This window comes from Myodes glareolus, chromosome 25, assembly GCF_982192425.1.
Source record: "Myodes glareolus chromosome 25, mMyoGla1.1, whole genome shotgun sequence".
In the NCBI taxonomy this organism is placed as follows: Eukaryota; Metazoa; Chordata; class Mammalia; order Rodentia; family Cricetidae; genus Myodes; species Myodes glareolus.
In genome coordinates this window covers 6,584,967-6,603,143 of record NC_142050.1, presented here as the reverse complement: position 1 = coordinate 6,603,143, position 18,177 = coordinate 6,584,967, and the positions used below count along the sequence as shown (strand labels likewise).

Here is an 18,177-nt window from a genome sequence, read left to right as displayed (position 1 = left end):
TTAACTGTATTGGCAGAAGAAATCTCAAAACAGCCTAGTTTAGACTCTCTTGTATGGATATTAGTGGTAACTCTAATGAAGATTTATAATGAAAAGGAGTAAATTGTGCATGGTAAATTACAAGAAGTAACTTCTGAGGAGAAAAAGAGCACCAGGAAGTGGAATGAAGGTAAAGCCTGTGTTCAAGGAGATATATGGATTGAGAAATGAAACAAAGGGAGCAGTGGCCTCAGGGCAAGGTCCCACCCAGCTAAGTTTCCAATTTGTGAAATGGAATTAAAGAAAAATTTAGAGCCAGGTGTGGTGGGCACACCTTTAATCCCAGCACTGGGAAGCAGAAGTTGGTCAGATCTCTGAGTTTGCAGCCAGCTTGGTATACACAGCAAGTTTCAGGACAGCCAAGCTCAGGCAGTGAAGGACAAAAAGCTGGTAAAGATGTGATTGAATGAGGAAGCCATGCCCCAACCCCAGTAAGCAGCAGAATTTGGCAGCTTTGGCCACGTGGTTCTGGCTTTAGAGTTAAGGATAGAAGATATGGATTATGGAATTTGTCTCTGTACCTAAAGAAAGCCACTGAAGGCAAGCCAGGGTGTCCCTGGATGAAGGCTGACTAAACAAGCCATTGGATGAAGCTGTGAAGTTGAAGCCTGGTTTGTCTTGGGAAACCCAAGATGTTAGAAATGCCAGAGCTGTGGGGTACCTGCTGAGGACAGCTGCTAACAGGGAGTGGCATCAGCCCAAGAGAAAGAAGTGTGCTGCAGTCAACACAGCTGATCAGAGTTGGAGATCCGAAGAGCGTTCTGACATCAGACAAGGAGCTGCAGAGTCTGGGTCTTATTTTTGTCCAGTATTTTCTTTCTATGTTCCCTTCCCTGTGTTTTGGGATGGTAATATATATCCTGTGCCATTATATGTTGGAAGTATGTGATCTTGCTTTTTGCTTTTGATTTTTACAGGGGGATTACAGGTAAGAGATTGCTATGTGTCTCAGAAGAGACTTTGAAACAAGTTTGAGACTGATATAGACTATGGGGACTTTTGAAGTTAGACTGAATGCATTTTTTTTTTTTTTGCATTATTATACGGCTATAAGTCTTTGCGGTCCAGGGAATGGAAATGTGGTGGTTTGAAAGAATACAGCCACTCAAGGGTGTGGCACTATTATTAGTACTTGTAGCCTTGTTGAAGAAGTGTGTCACTGTGGGGCAGGCTTTGAAGGCTCTTCGGACTCAAGCTTCCCTCAATATGACTTTCAGTTGACTTCCTGTTTCCTACAAGATATAGGACTTTCAACTACTTCAGTACCACATCTGCCTGCATGCCACCATGCTCTCCGTCATGTCGTGATAATGGACTGAACCTTTGAAACTGTAAGTAAGCCACCACAATTAAATGTTTTTCTTATAAGAGTGGCTGTGGTCGTGGTATCTTTTCACAGCATTAGAAATCCCTAAGACAATGTTAAATATGAAACCAAAGTGAAATACATATTTATCTAAAGAGGCAATTACCACAATTGACCCAGGATATAAAATCTAAATATCATAAAGTAATAAAATACATTGCCAGAGTCAGATGCCAAAAGGACCAATTTTTGAATAAAATATTTTGATTTCTCAAAAAGTCTTCTATACTATTTAAGTATTCATTCTAGAAAAATCATATAGCAAATTCTTTCTTTAAGAGTTTAACATCATGATTTATTAATAGGAAAAAACCTAAACTATACTGTACAGAAAAATACAGTTCAACCTCCAAAATATCACAGTAGCAAAGAGAGTATGGCGCACACCGGTTATCTTAAGATACAGAGAGTGTGGCGCACACCAGTTATCTTAAGTCAGAGAGTGTGGGGCATGCCAGTTATCTTAAGTTACGCTGCCTAGACACAAACTCTAAGATGAGACACTTGAGTCAAAATAATTTACTGAAAAGAATGGAAAATTTAAAATTAGAGATACAACTTTATCTTACTGAGGGGTTTCAAAATACTTGGTCAAGAGGACACGAGAGACCAAGTTTAATCAACCTATACCCAAATAAACTTTAAGAAAATCCAAAAAACACGTTCCCCAAATAAACTTGGGTCTTATCCAGTGTGCTCCATTTAACTGGTGAGTTTAACTGGTGAGATCTAAAGCTGCATCTGAGGGAACCCTTACAGAGACCCGCCAGGGTTATCTCACATCTATCTCTTTTCCTTTCTTAAGAATTCCTGTTGCTTGGAACAGGGTCTTAAGCAGGGCAACTTGGTATGCAGTGTAGTTTTAGAGAATCCTATCTCCACTTTCCAAGTGCTGAGACTACAGGCAGGGATCAGGCCTACCCAAGATTTTCTTTCTTTCTCTTCTTTCCTCCTTTAATGAGAACTGTACTATTTATTTTCTTTAAATTACCCAATCCCTTCTCTTACAAGACACTGCTTTTCCGTGAGCATGAAACTTCTGGCAAAAAGCTGATGCAATTCCTCTATCTGGGATTTTGTCTTTAATACTTGTTTGAAATTTCTACGCCTTAGGAACACATTTCAATCTGTGTCATCTTATTTGCTACTTGGAAGAACCCAAACAAACTCTTCACCATTTTGGACCCCAGTTTCTCCTAAGAGCCAACCAAAATATTCTCTGGAAAAACTTTGAAGGAAGACAGACGAGGGAGGAAGCTAAACAAAAGGTCCCAAGTGAGGTCACAAGGAGGCCATTTAACTCAATCCGTCAAGGCAGAACTGGTTGATCCTTGCTTGATGTTCTAGCAACTTCTACAGCATGTACACTGGCAATGCAGCTTCAGACATAGTAAGGCAGCCACATTCCACAGAGACCGGGGAGCTAGATGTTGAGAATGAGCACCAGGAGCAGGACAAAGTGAGACCTTGACTAGCCTTTGGAAAGAGAGAGCCCTGGCTTCATCTGCTACCATGATTTTGATGTAGGGAAAGTTAAAAACTAACTAGTTGTTAGAACTGTGAAGTTCCAATAGGGTTGCCCAATGATGCACTCACATTAGATCAATTTACTATTGAGGAACATGTCAAGAGATTACAATTAATTTTTAGCACCACTGTGAGTTATGAAGTCAGCTAAGAATTATCAGACCTTTCAGGAAAAGCACTACATAACTAACGAATCTCAAGTCTATAGTTCACAGTAAGAACAAGCCAGTAAGCAGCAGCCCTCCACGGCCTCTGCATCAGCTCCTGTCACCAGGTTCCTGCCCTGTTCAAGTTCCTGCCCTCAATGCCTTCAACGATAAACTGTGATACAAAGGGAAGTGACACAAACCCTTTCCTCCCCAAACTGCTTTTGGTCATGTTGTATCACAGCATCAGAAGCGTTAACTAGATGCTAAACTAGCAAACCCTAAGACAGATGCTCAACTTATTATGGAGTTATCGCCCAAAAACCTCACTGGTAAAACTATTTGAGTACTGAGAAAATTTATTTAATAACCTGATAAATACATCATAAAAAATTGAAAAACACATTGAATGATTTAAAACTCTGATGCTGAGATAGTTCAGTGAGCAAGTGCTTGCTGCATAAGCCAGACCACCCAAGATCGATCCTAGAACTCACAATGGAAGGGAGAACTAACTTCTGAAATACGCCCTCTGGACCTCCACACATGTACTGCAGAAAGTACATACCCATACCCACACATCATACACAACAGGGATTTTCTTAAATTCCTGTATTATCATTAAACAGAATCCTGATGTGCACTGACTCCCCGTGGGGTTAGATTGTGATAAGATCATCGTATAGACAAACAGTTAAAGGCCACGTGTTCTAACATGGGGATAGAATCCTGGCGAATTGTCTCCTGTCAGTAAAAACTTCCAGAAAGCAAAATAAAGCCTCTTGTCTGCCACAGTTGTTGACAATGAGCCTTTTCTCAGGACAATAGTAAGTCTGTTCTTCAATTTCAGCCAAAAGGAAGCAGACTACAGTGCTTCAATATCCTGAAGCACTGCCTGGCTCGGGTGACCACAAGGGGCAAACCTATTCATCCACACGTCACACCTCTAGCTTTAACTGCACAGCTCTATACTTTACCATGTCATCAGGACGACTGGAATTCCCACTCCATTTCTCAACTGAAATTGAAAATTTTCACTTTTAATGAGCATATGGTGGCTTCTCTTTAGCATGCCACACGGCCCTGTTACCATTCTAACAGTTTGGAGCCAGTATTTAATAGAAACAAAGGCTGGCTAAACACAAGCACTGGATACTATGACAGTGGAGCTGAAAACCAGCATGTGCGGCACAAACCCGAGACGGCTGAGACGGCTAAGCCCTCCCAATGCCCAGGAGAAAACCAAACTGCTAACCCTGGCAGACAAGCCCTAGTGCATCTGCCTTCCAGCTTATCTGTACTGTTCATAAAGCCCCTTTTCTCTCTCACACATATTACATCCCGAGTGTGGTTTCTCCTCCAGATCCACTTCTCCTCCATGTCTCGTCAGAAAAGAGCAGGCCTCCCAGGGATATCAACCTGAACACGTTAAGCCCATTCTTAAAGTTTGCCATGAACTTTTATAAGGATGGCTCTGACTCTTGCATTTTTTTTTCCACCCTGAATAACCTATCACATTTTATCTTATGGACAGATTAGCTTTGGTATTCTGACACCCATGGCTCAACCATCTTAAGTAAATTAACTACTTTCCCATGCAGCCCTTCCCTGTTCCTCTCCGACATTCATGCACTATCAGAAGGCTATGCACCTCTCTTACCAGTAAACTATGAGCATTCTATATTTGTTATTTTTATGGTCACTGTGGCAAAATGCTTCATATAAACAGCAGAAAGGAGGAAAATTTTATTTTGATTTACACTTTCAACAGATTCAGTCCATACTTGCTTGGCCCAGTGTAGTTGAGCAAAACATCACATCAGTAAGAACAAGTGGCAGAGTCTCTTCTTCCATTTCAGCCAACAGGAAGCACTGGCCATGATTTAACATACTGGAAGCCTCCCAGGAATAGCTAATATTCTCTAAACTCCATCAGTTCTGTGCCACCAGCAGCCTGAAACCCAATCCAGGGCACGGCCTTGAAGACTTAGTAGATTACTTTGGAATGGTTTCTCTTTTTCCTTATCTCTATCTTCATGAGAACAAAGCACCCTTTACTGGCACTAATTACCAAGACATCTGCCTTCTGAGACTAATAAATTGCCATATCTATGGACACTTCCTCCCTTTCTGCAGTCACAGTATCTACTAACTGAGACACTAAACTTGAGAGCCTAGGTTAACTTTACTAATTATGATGAACGCATCAGTGTCCTTATATGTTCCCCTACTAAATTAAATATTAGTTTAAGATAAAGGTGTAAGTTATTACCAACATTATTGATGCCACAGTACTGCACCAGAGGCACACACCAGTGCAAGTGTATAAAAAAGTAAATAATAAAAATAACAGGTATACATATATTTGGACAAAAAAATAACAGTTAAATGATAATCTGACCGTCTGAAGAGTTGGAAACACTTTTAAAAAGTCATTTAAATGTGGCTATTTGTAAAGTGAATCACACTTTTATATACAGATTATAAGTAATTATGCAGAAAATAATTGTAAAAGAAAGCAAGAAAAGCTGTAAGTAACAAAGAATAACTATCATGTTAAAAGCACACGATTCACATAAAGGGAACTACAATTCCACTCAAGGGTAATGAATTGAAAGCAAGACACATTTTTGATCTATGAACAATCAATAGATTCTGGGGAAAGGGTAGGCTAGTATTAGGAAACAGTTTTCCCATCCAGACATTATATGGTATTATGTTAACTATTTTAGAACTCTAAGATAAACTATCAATGGCTCAAAATGTCCTGTGAAAGACTTGGAAAGTAAGGTAAATTGTAAGCGATTTCAGTTAATTTCACCTCTTAGAAGTAACTATCATCTTTCCCTCTACTAGTCTGCTTGGTAGGTAGCTATTTGTAGAGTACATATTTGTGGGGCAGTTGTTAGAAGGTTATGGGGATAAAGGTGGGCAATAAAAATCTGTCTTCGGAATCCTATGCACTGCTGACTGCTGCTTCTGATCACAGATCTAGACACAGACGGGCAGTCACTGCCGACACACCTCATCTGCCCTTGGAAGTCCCTCTCCTCTGGATAAAGTGACTTCTAGGGGATTTGAAAGGCTGATGATACCTTCCCCATCCCTTTTTATTTTTTTCTCCTCCACCAGACACCCAAAGGAGCAACTGCATGCACAAGGGCAATTACAAAGCCAGAATGGAAAACCTCAGAAATACCTTGTTTATACTGATCCTTAGCAGACAAAACCAAAACACCAAACACCAGCAAAAGCGACAATCTGATTTCATGATCACATTATTAATTGGAAACAAGTTTTCTTTTTTCAAATAACACAAAGAAAACAAGGGAGAAAATATGATTCATGTATAGCAATGAGGAAGCGAAACCCAACAACTGTTGCTAAGACAGACCTGAAGGTCATCTACTAGATAATGATTCTGAAGAAACAGAAAACCTAAAAAGGAAACCAAATAAAAAATCTGAAGCTTAAAAGCATTGAGCATTATTAACTAAATTCAAAAATCTACTAGAAGAAAAGAAAGGGAGGGAGGGAGGGAGGAACAAATTTGAGCAGGCAGGAAAAGAAACAAAGAGCAAGCCTGAGGACAGAACAATTGAAACACCAGAGTTCAAGGAGAATAACAAAGAGGAATCTAAGAGCTTACAGGTCTGTGGACACCATGAAGGAAGGAGCCCAGCAGACTCACCGTGGAATTTCTGAGCAGGAAAGACTATTCAGAGAAACAACCACTAACAAGCCCCAGATTCAATATAAGATTTCAATATTAGCACCCAACAGGCTGGTCAGACTTCAGGGAGGATGATTGCAAAGATTTAAATCAACATCCATTTAAATCAAACCTTAGGCCAGAGACAATTTTGAAAGCACGAAGAAGTGATTCATGGCCTACAAGTGACTGTCAGAAGATTATCATATTTCTCATCAGAAACTTTGGAGGACAGAAGGTAGTAGGCTGATATATTTAAAGTGTTAAGAAGAAAAAAAAAATCAACCACGAATCCTACATCTGACAAAATTTTCCCTTAAAAGTGAAAGGGAACTTAAGACATTCTTGTGTAAACACCACCAAAAGCTGTTCATTAATAGAGACCTGCTCTGCAGGAAATGTAGAGTCCTGTAAAAGTACAGTAGACCATAAAAAATAAAAATTAAAAATTAAACACAGGGAAACAGAAAACCTCTTACTATTATAACTTAGATTTTTAGCTCTACACTTGGTTCCCATATAATTTAACAGGCAGGCATTAAGATAGTTTTGACACACAATGCATAAAGATGTGTGGAGTTCTAAAAGAAAGACATTTCTGAAGACTACTGAGGTTAAATGGGTATGGACTCTAAAGCAGAGTTCCCTTGATACACAAAGAACACAGCTTAAACAACATACTCAAAGGAAATGAGATAGTAATGCAGTAAAGGGGGACTAGGAAACAACTGGGGAGTCCCTCCTGGTTTGTAACTACTTTTAATGAAAATGGATTAAGCTCTAACCGAGAGACAGACATAGGCAGAATGGATAAACATGATCCAATACACTTCCCATCCAAAGACACATAGTTGAAAGTAAAGTACAGAAGAGACACTACAGACAGACAGTAATCAAGAGGACAGAAGACAAGTCAATTATGTGTGTCTAATAACAGACCACTAAAACATATGAAGCAAAAAATAAGTACAAATATATTTCATGATCATGAATCATAAAACTTAACACTGTGAAAATACAGTGTTGATGTACAGTCAGTATAATTAACAAAATGTTCTATAAATTCAATGAAATCTTTAATAAAATCCCAACAATATTTTCCAAAATAGAAAAACTATAATTTATAAAAATTAAAATTTATATGGAATCAAGAGGCCCTAAAAAGTAAAAACAATAATGAACTTATTAGCAGCAAAAACAAACAACATAAAACCTTTTGCATCTAAAGACTTTATCAAGTTAAAAAAAAATCAAGGCATAAAATGAGTAAAACCCAAATCATATATATAATTTGAGATTTATGGGGCTTATGTTATGTGATGAACTAAAACTCAGCTACAACAAAATCAGTTCAACTCAAAATGAACATGGGGCTTGAATAGTTCTCCAAAAGATACACAATCAATAAGCAAGTAAAACAATCCCTTATATGTCTACCATTTATGAAATGCCAGTTCATATTCACAATGCAGGCGACTACCAACAATCAGAGGACAAGCGTTGGCAAGCAAATAAAGAAATTGGAATCTCTGTGTATGGCAGCAGAAATGTAAACTAGTACTGCGGCTGTGGGCAGCAGCTCAGTACAGCAGGTCCTCAAAATTAAAGCTAATTATCACTGGGTGTGGTGGTGCTTGACCGTACTGCCAACACTCTGGAGGAAGAGGCAGGAAGATTTCTGAAAGCTCAGGTCAGTCTGGTCTACACAGTGAGTTCCAAGCCAGCCTGACTCACAGAGTTAAGACTCTGTCTCCAAAAGGAGGGGGGTAATTATCACATGATCCAATAATTCCACTTTGGAATATATACCCTAAGGCCTTCAAAGCAGAATCCCACAGAGATATTTTTTTCCCCACAGCAGTATTAAAAATAACTAAAATGAAGCTGGGTGGTAGCGGCACACCTTTAATCCCAGCACTTGTGAGGCACAGGCAGGTGGATCTCTGTGAGTTCAAGGCCAGCCTGGTCTACGAGTGATAGTTCCAGGACAGCCAGGGCTGTTACAGAAAAACAACTGCCACGAAAAACACAAAACAAACAAGCAAGCAAACAAACAAAAAACCACACACACACACACACACACACACACACAAACTAAAATGGGGCGTGCGGTGGGGGTGACTCACACTATCTACTAACTGATAAAGGATTTAGTAAATATGCAAGGGACTACTGATCAATCTTACAAAATGAGAATTCCAATGTTACAAACAGATAAAAGGAGGACATTCTGTTAAGTGAAACAAAGCAATCATAAGACAGTGTATGGTTTTCCTTAGTACTTTCAGTAAAACTCAGTCCCAGGGCAGAACTTCGGTTGCCAGGGTTTGGGGGTTGAATGGGACTCAGGGTTTAAATGGTACTGAGTTTCAGCTTCACAGAATGCAGAGTTCTAGAGTAGGACAACAATAATGGGTTCGTCGCAGTGTAAATCAAACAGTGGAATTGTACAATTAAAAATGACTAGGATTGTTAGACCCCGCCTTCCAGTGGATACCCACACCCGATTCAGGCGTGTGCCTTGCCTTCCCAAACTCGGGCCCACAAGAATGGACGACTGGCCTGAGGGTTTAAAACAGACACACACAAAAAAGAGTAAATGGCAACTTTATCAAACTCAAGTCGGGTATTTATACCAGTGGGCAACCGGGATCAAAAGGGCAAGGCCTCCTCCCAACAAAAGCAGGAAGGAGAATAAAGGCCCCAGTAAAGGAAAACTCCTCCCACCCAGAGGGGGCTGGGGAAACTGGCCTCTGTGGGAGTTTTTCCCCAGGCAGGTGGTCGAGGGTTCAAGGCAATGTCAGGTTAGATGGGCCTTGGTGCCTGAGCTTCTTTGAGGCAGGTTGAGAAATTACCATTTTAAAGTAAAATAGATCCCTCAGGCTAATGTACCAGGCTGTAGCAGAACCAAGGACGGAACTAGCAGGAAGCTTAGCTGGTTAGCATAAACATTATTTGCATCCAGTATTTTGGTCTCAAGGATCAGGGAGGACAGGGTCCCACAAGGATTAGCATTTTAGGTGTATTTTATCACAATAAAAAATGCTAAAGATGTCAGTTTCCTACAGATCAATCTGTGTATGAAATGGGATCTAGCCAAAACACAAAGAGTTTTAAAAGTTAAAGAACTCTACAAAACATTGTAAAACTTTGGGGAAATGAGAGCACAGATATTTAATTTTTATTTATTTCTGTATTTATTTTTAAGATCACATCACTACATAGCCCTGGCTGTCCTGGAACCCAGAGATCTGCCTGTCTGTCTCACAAGTGCTGGAATTAAAGACCTGTGGCACCATGGCGAGCCAAGGAATGGGTGGCAGAAAACACACAATGCATACTGCATTTTAAAATATGCTTACACTTAGGCATGGTGGCACACACAAATAATCTCGGCACTTGGAAGATGAAGGCAAAGGGATGTAGGACTTAAAGGCCAGCCTAGGGCCACTCTGGGCTACCTTGTCTCCAACACACATCTGCATATGTTCTTTCTCATAAGTAAACAAACCAGAGATGAAGAGAAAGAACTAACAATTAGATGTTGAGACTGGCATGTCTGTAAAAGCATATCAATTAACAACAGATTTGCTATACAACTCTACAGACTGCCGGAAACCACAGCGCTTGAAATGCCATCAGTGAGACCGATCCTCCACTTCGTGCATGACTGACTGATGATTCTGCATCTGAAGCAACCTCAATTTCCAACGTGGGGCTTCAGGGAAGGGTGTACACACAGAACATCCCACAATTATCTTACCTCCATGGTCTCCACACACCATGCCAGATGTTTACCAACCTTTTCCACACCCAGTCTCGATGTGTTTCTAAAATTACTAAGCATCATGACACTAGAATTTTGCCTCAACACCACCCTCCTCCAAACCCTACCCATACAGCACTGGTCTTCCTCAGTGAGAACTGCTCTTTGGCAGCTGGACCAACTCCTTCGCGACTGCTAACGAATCACCTCCTCTTGTTCACCCTAGACAGACATCCAGGTAGTCTTTATCAGAAGGATTTCATCAGGTTGAAATGGTGTGGAAAAATAAGCAAACAAAACAAAACAAATACACGTCAAAATGGAATACATAATCCACACAGCATCTGACATCAAGGAAGGGGTGGCTTATGCAAGGCATAGTATGAAAATAATTAGTTCTTTGGAAAAGACAAAAGCAACCAGCCAGGACCTTTTCTAATAATTAACGATTCCAAATGCTTCTAAGATTTCAATATTTTAAAAACAGACTGGGAGAAAACATCTTTCTGCACAGTTATCCAATGAACTAAGAGCTTCTTTAACTCAGAAGCTGGGCCTATAGAAAACCAGTTTACTCAGTGGGCAAGTCCTGGAGGCAAAGCGGCTGGCTCAAAGGGCTGTTTCTTTATAGCATGCTTTAAAATGAGTGCACAACATAAAGACAGATGATTAACAACATAAAAGTACAAAAGACTCAGGAAAATACAGTTAGCAAGGCTATCAATTTCACCAACGATTAAGGAAAAAAGGTCACAATGAAGAGGGTCTTTCTAAGCTGGCACACTGCCAGAACTTCTACAGTTTGTTAACATACAGCATTTACTAACTGGAACTACATACTCTTACACACACTTTTACTGTCTTTTCAAAGAATACTAGGTAATTATCTTAGATGCTTAACTGAATATACCTTGAACAATCACTTCAAGATCAGAAATTTAAAGCCTCTATAGATATTTGTGACAGTCATATGCTCAGATGTTGGTTCACAGAGTATTAAACTCCGCAACCGTTAAAAACAATGACCTACATGTGTTGATGAGGAAAATATTTGCACCTGTGGCTAATATTTTCATTAGTAAAAGTACATTTTGTAAAAGTAGAGGAGAATGAAAGGGGGGGGACCTTTCAAAGGACAGAGGGAGCATTAGGTTTTATTTTTAACTCTAACCTAGCCCCCCCCCCAAGTCTGTATAAAACCTTGCCCGCCATTATCTCTCCCACCCCCCACAAAAATAGCAGCATGTTGGTTCACACCTGTAATCCCAGCATTTGGAAGGCAGAGGTAGAAGGATCAGAAGTTCAAGGTTGTCCAGCCCCACAAGGCCTGGTCTCAGAAAAGACAAAACCAACACAACGCCTGTAACTCCTGGTCCCTTAATGTCACCCCTACAGTAGTACTAACATTTACAGTAAAGAAATTCACTGCTCTCCAATTCATCACTATCATGCATTTTCCTCAATACAACCTCATTTTAACTGTAGAAAAGACATTTTTTTAAACAAAGTACTGAAGCTAACATAGTACAATTTCATTGTATTTTTTAAAATAGTTAATGCATACACACAGATACAATTTCTGTATATGTAAAACAAAAAAAATAAATTTTACTTTCCTGGCAAAAAATAAATAAAAGTAGTTGTACTGGCTGGTTTTGTGAGTCAACTTGACACAAGTTAGAGTCATCAGGGAGGAAGGAGCCTCAGTTGAGGAAAAGTCTCCATGAGATCCAGCTGTAAGGAATTTTCACAATTAGTGACCGATGGTAGAGCACTCCCTCCACCCCCAGCCAATGGTGGGTGGTGCTATCCATGGGCTGCTGGTTCTGGCTTCTACAAGAGAGTGGACTGAGAAAGCCACGGGAAGTATGTCAGTAAGCAGCTCCCCTCCATGCATCTACATCAGCTCCTGCCCCATTTGAACTCCTGACCTGACTTCCTTCAGTGATGGACAGCAATGCCCAAGTGTAGTCCAAGATAAACCCTTTCCTCCCCAACTTGCTTTTTGGTCATGGTGATTCGTCAAAGAAATAGAAACCCTAATAGAATAGTTTATCTAGAGAGTGAAAATGAAAATGTATTAATCGCCCATTAAACCTCTTGATCCTTTTCAGAATTCTCTAAGATTCACAATCATATGGACTCAAAAACGCACTTCCACCTTGACGACAGACAACAAGACCAAAGCCAAAAAACAAACAAACAAAAAACTAAAAGCAGATAACTTCATCACTTAATCTGTTCATCTTACCTTAAATACTGGTAATTATCTTAGCTACCCAGCAATCTATCCCTCTTTCACTCAGAATCTGATTACTGAAACTAGAAGCTAGGGAGGGAAATTATGTGTATGCAGGGGTGTTGGGTGTCAAGCCCTGGCCTTACATGCCGAGCAGTCAACTGTACCAGAGACACCACAGGCACACTCTTAATGCTCCACTTACTCCCATCCACACCCAAGCACCAAGTGCTGCCAACTTTGCTTTTCTCACCCACCTCTCCTGTTTACCCACTGTCTCCTTTCACTCTGCTCTCACTTGGAAGCCACTATGAACCTGTCTCCCCCCATATGTGCTACTCCTCTGCAACTCACTCCTACTTTACTCAGACAGTGGCCCTGCCGCTCCAGTAATCATCACAGACGTCTACAGCTACAAGTGTGCAACGAGCCATCTTTAATTAGCATGACGCTTAAACCTCTGTCCACATTTCCACTTCATCTCTCCACTAAACCATTCAATGAGCTTGACTGTTAACAGATTCTTAACCACCCCACTAGCTCCACTATTCCTCCCGTGTTACCTGATTACCTGACTAAAATGCCCTCGTCCTTCCACTCCCTATATTCTCACCTCAGCGAAATTAAGTCACATTTTCTGAATCCTGGTACTAAGTAGTAGCATGAGGCAGCTAGTGGCGCTGTTGTGGGGGCTGTCCTATTAATGCACAGATGTTCAGAAGCTTCCCCTCCTCTGTTTACTAGATGCCAATAGCATGTCAACTAGTAGTGACAACCAAAAGCCTATCTGCACAAGAACCAGCTTTCTCCTGAGCAATAAATCAGCTTCAATCAAGAACCACTCCACTAGGAAGACGCAAGGGCTCAGTGAGAACCTGGGTTCAATCCTCCAGAGCCCATGTAAAAAAGCAAGGTGCAACGGCACCTGACTCTGCAAACCCAGGCCTGGGGAAGCAATGCCACCCCATCTCCACCCTCCACAGGGACTGGCTGACCAGCTATTCTTAAAGAATTGGTGAGCTCCAGGTTCTGGGAGAGATCCTGTCTCAAAAAATCTGGAGCAAAGCAACTGAGAAAGAGCCCTGACTGTGACCCACACTGGCACAGGTATGCACTCACACGGCCCTGCACTAACCTGCTGGAGCGGCTTCTCATATATACATAAAACACTTCAGAAAGAATATATCAAAACTAATTGCAACACTGATCATCTTTAGGGAGCAGGGTTACTAAGGAAACTAGAAGAGGGGAAAGCTTACTCTTCACATTCACTCTGTCTTATACCTCTTCAGGTTAGCTTCAGCCTCTACTGCCTCCACCCTGGGCTGAACTTTTGTCTTTCAATTATTCCAACAGCTTTCTAGCCAATACTTCTCTTCCTCCCTTCTTTCTTCAGTCCATTTCTGCTTGCATGCCACAGTGATCCTATCAGATGAAATCAGACTCCATCGCCCAATTCCTCAAAAGCCTCTACCACTTTCCTAACTTCATTTAAAAAAAGTCAAAACCTTAAAATGACCTTTATCCAATACTGCCCAATACTGTTTCCCCAGTGTGTTGTAGCTTGGAGTCCTTGCTTTGTTCCTTAACCACGTGTTGCAGGGTCTTCACGCTGCACACCACCCTCTCTCTCAGACACTCCTGCTTTACTCTCCAGCTACTTGAGCTCTGTCCTTCTCAGGGGTCTTCCCTGGGCACATCTTAGCTTTCAGCGTCTTTCACTCACCTTGTTTATATCTAGAAACAAGGTATCTGACCAGTTAGCCGATCTGGAAGCCTAGTTAAAGTTTCCAAATCAAGAAATCTGCAGTGAACTTTGAAAATCTGCCTTTTGAACGAGTTCCTATGAACTTGATGGTATGAGCCTAGGCACCCCACTTCTATAAGCAAGGTTGCAGAGCCACATGGGGACAATGCCCTGTGGTAACAGAGGCACAGGCTGGAGCGGTATAGCAGAACGTCAAGGACAACCTAAGACACAGAAGCCTAGAGGAACACAGCAGATTCTCTAGAGAATAGCCTTGCAAACATTTGAAATGGCCCAGTGTATGGTGCTTTGTTTTGGTAGCCTCAGAACACTACAGCAACAAGAATGCAGATGGCTACATGGAGCTGGATATAATTTCAATTCAGTATTCAGCTTTCATTGTAAAATAATCTGGTTTCCAAACTCAGACTCTCCCAATATTGCCTCCCTAGGCCCTGAATGCACTTCACACTGCAGGTGCAAGTAATTTCTTCCAAGTTTCTCCTTGGCTTCTGCCACTGCCACCTTCTAATGGGATTCCCTGGTTCATAAAGAACAGCTTCCTTTTTTCACACATAACAGACACTGGCATGGAGTCTAGTATCCTAGCCCTTCGGGGGACGCATTTGAATTAGGTGCCAAAACTTAAGTATACTTTGACATTTGTTTCTTGCCAGATTCATAGATAAAATATTAACTTTATATTTTATGGGGCAAGTCTTTCCTTTCTTCATTTAAAAAAATAAAAGCAATGTACAATGACATATATAATCCATAAGTATATGGATCTCATCCTGCATGTTAACTTTTTTTTTTTTTTTGGTTTTGAGATAGGGTTTCTCTATGTAACAGTCCTTCCTGCCTGTCCTCAAACTCGCTTTGTAGACCATGCCGGCCTTGAACTCACTGAGATCCGCCTATCTCTGCCTCCCAAGTGCTGGAACTAAAGGGATGCACCACCACTGCCCGGCTAAATTTTTAATTTTTAAAAAACCTTATTCCCACCAGATTTAGCATTAAAAACGTCGATCTTTCTTTTAACCTTGATAAGATTCTCAACTAGCTGTTTTACTAAAAATCTCAATATTTTAAAAATATTGTACTGAAAAACCAAAACTTTAGAGTGTAATAGGTAAATAGTAGCCATTAAGGTAGCAATTCCTATTTACATTTTATTTACAAATCCACACAAAAAAATTCCAACCAATAATTTCACAAGATCTGGCTTTACATTACCATGAATTATAAAGCCAAGCTGTATAACACAATTTTTATTTCAGCAACATCAACATAGAAACAGTACACAGCTAACATATGCGCAGTGGAGCACCTCTACAGACGACCAACTAAACATTAACTCATTCTATGTACTCTTAAAGAAACTGCTTATAAAATTCTAAAGTTTTCTTAATATTAAATTTATTCACAATTATAGGCTACATAATTGGGGAAAAAAACTTTAAGTGGCCAGTAACCACAAAGTATTTGTAAAATGCTGAGTCCTCAGTAAGGGAAACAGGAAAACATACATTTCAAGTAAATCTGAGACACTGACTAGTTCTCTACCAGTCCTGAATTTAAGTGACTCATACTTGCCTTCCTAAATTGCTCTTTTACTTAACATATCATGAATAAAGTTAACTGTCTGGTAACTTGAAAGTTTACATTCACTTAAACTGTACAAAAATATACAGCAAGGTGGCAGAAAATAAAAGTTAAGATATACGTGCTCAGGATGCACAATCATGTGTGTAACGCTCATCTGACATGTATCTGCTAAGAGCCTGGAAAACTGTCCTCTAAATACTCTCTAAAAACTCAGATTTCCACTTCCAAACTTAAACCAGAACCAAACAACTTGTAACGTGCACAGCACTTTTTCTTGGCATCCAGGCAGAGCTATCTATGGTCTACGCTCAACTTCCAGTAAATTACCATATTTCTGTTCCTTGCACGATGCCTAATTACTCAGTTTGATGCATAAAAGTTCTCACTGCGTAACTTTTTAATTCAGAATACGTTTTTAGTCGTTATGACCTAAAAGGCAGTATCGTGGCCTTTTGAATACAAAAAAACTGGACTAGAAAAATATTTTTTTCCAGAATGTAAATATCCTAAAGGAATATTCCCGCCGCTTGTTTTTTTAAGCACTAAGAGTGGAAGGGAGATAAAAATTTAAAAAAAAAATAAACAAAAAAAACCAATTCTCAATCCCGAGTTACAGTCAACTCATGCTTGAGGCTATGCAAATTCAAAGCAGTTTGTTTAACTAGCCACCATCTAGAAATCCCATCAGACTTTGTTACCAGAGGGGAGGGGAAAAAAATTTAAATCCTTGTGCGCGCAGCAAGCCCCCAACACACCTGGCTAGTTTGCTCAGTCAGCCGCAGGGAAACTTCCAACCGTGATGAGGCAGCCCCAGACAAAGCTGACCGACCGACCGGCCGGCTGGCGGGAGACAGGCTGGCACTCGGGACCCGAGCAGCCGGGAGGTGCTCGCACCTGAGTGCAGGGCTGGCGGCCGCTGGGCGCGCGGAGGCCGGGGCGGGGCGGCGGGCAGGACCGCTAGGCGCTGGCCCGCCCCGAGCACCTCCCGCCGGACCCGCCGGGCGGAGGAGAGCGCAAGGGCGGCCGCTCGCCCACCGCCGAGACACCTGTTTGGCCGCGCTCCCGTCCCCCTCAGTCGCCCCGCTGCGGGCAGCCGAGCCCCGGGACCCGCAGCCCTCGGGCGCCTCCGCCCGCCCTACCTGACATCAGCCGCGGCTCCCTCTCGCCCCTCCCGGAGGCGGGGAGGAGGACGACGCGACCCTCGACCTTCGCTGCCCCGGCCGGCCGCAGCACGGGCACGGGCCGCTAGCCAGGGCCGCCCGCGGCCGCCCAGATCATCCCCCGGCGGCGGCGGCCGAGGCGGGCCCGGCGCGCGCTCCCGCCGCTCGCTCCCGCCGTTCGCTCCGCCCCTCCCCGCCGCGCGGCCTGACCACGGCCCGCCCACGGCGCAGTCACCACCCAGGGGTCTGCGAGGGCTGACGTCTCGGCCGCCGCACCAGCCCCAGGGAAGGGCGGGGCCCTGGCGGCGTGGGCGGGGACACGGCGACGTGAGGACGCGGGGATTGGCTGTCCGGCGCTCGCCCCGCCCTCGTGCGGAGGGGGCTGGGAAGTCCCGGCTTGCAAGCAGCGAGGGTTTAGGTTTGGCACCATTCTGGGGAGCTTGGTTGGTGGGTCCAGCCCTAGCTTCCTCTCTCAGGGGACGCGACTTTAGCAGGAACTGCGAGTAGAGGGGACTTAGGAACTGTCATCTGCGGAACAAACCCTAACGCCGCGCTGACCTCTAACCCAGCAGCCCCTTCATTCTTTTTTCCCTTGTCCTCTCACAGTATCTCTCTGTCCTAAGTGTGGCATAAGGAAGTATGCAGGAGGGGGCTATGTGACCAGACGTATACCCCAGAAGAGCAGAGATCCCCGATAATGGTAACGGAAAAGCCTCCTGAAAGAACGCATGTGTGGCGCTTTACATCTGCCCTGCAATGGGCAAGTTCTTTAGAGAGCTTTGCAAAGCTCGTCTGCCCTTCATTGACCAAGGTGCTGTGAACCAGGAAGCTATCTTTCCGACAAAGGAAGTGGGCTGCCACCTGTTG

The 18,177-nt window shown here is 42.3% G+C and overlaps 1 protein-coding gene across 2 annotated transcripts in view; it reads right to left on the bottom strand.

Annotated features, from left to right (window-relative positions):
• The window catches only part of C1galt1 (core 1 synthase, glycoprotein-N-acetylgalactosamine 3-beta-galactosyltransferase 1), a 35,159-nt gene extending 17,712 nt beyond the window's left edge, over positions 1-17,447 (bottom strand). Inside the window, exon 1 of one of the 2 annotated variants that reach the window (XM_085683835.2) lies at positions 17,290-17,447. In XM_085683835.2, the coding sequence (XP_085539961.1) occupies positions 17,290-17,296 (7 nt within the window). In that variant the 5' untranslated portion in view covers positions 17,297-17,447. Of the gene's footprint in view, positions 1-16,905; positions 17,064-17,289 lie in introns of those variants that run through there. The other variant, XM_048437197.3, reaches the window with a different exon arrangement.
• Positions 17,448-18,177: the final 730 nt, after the last annotated feature.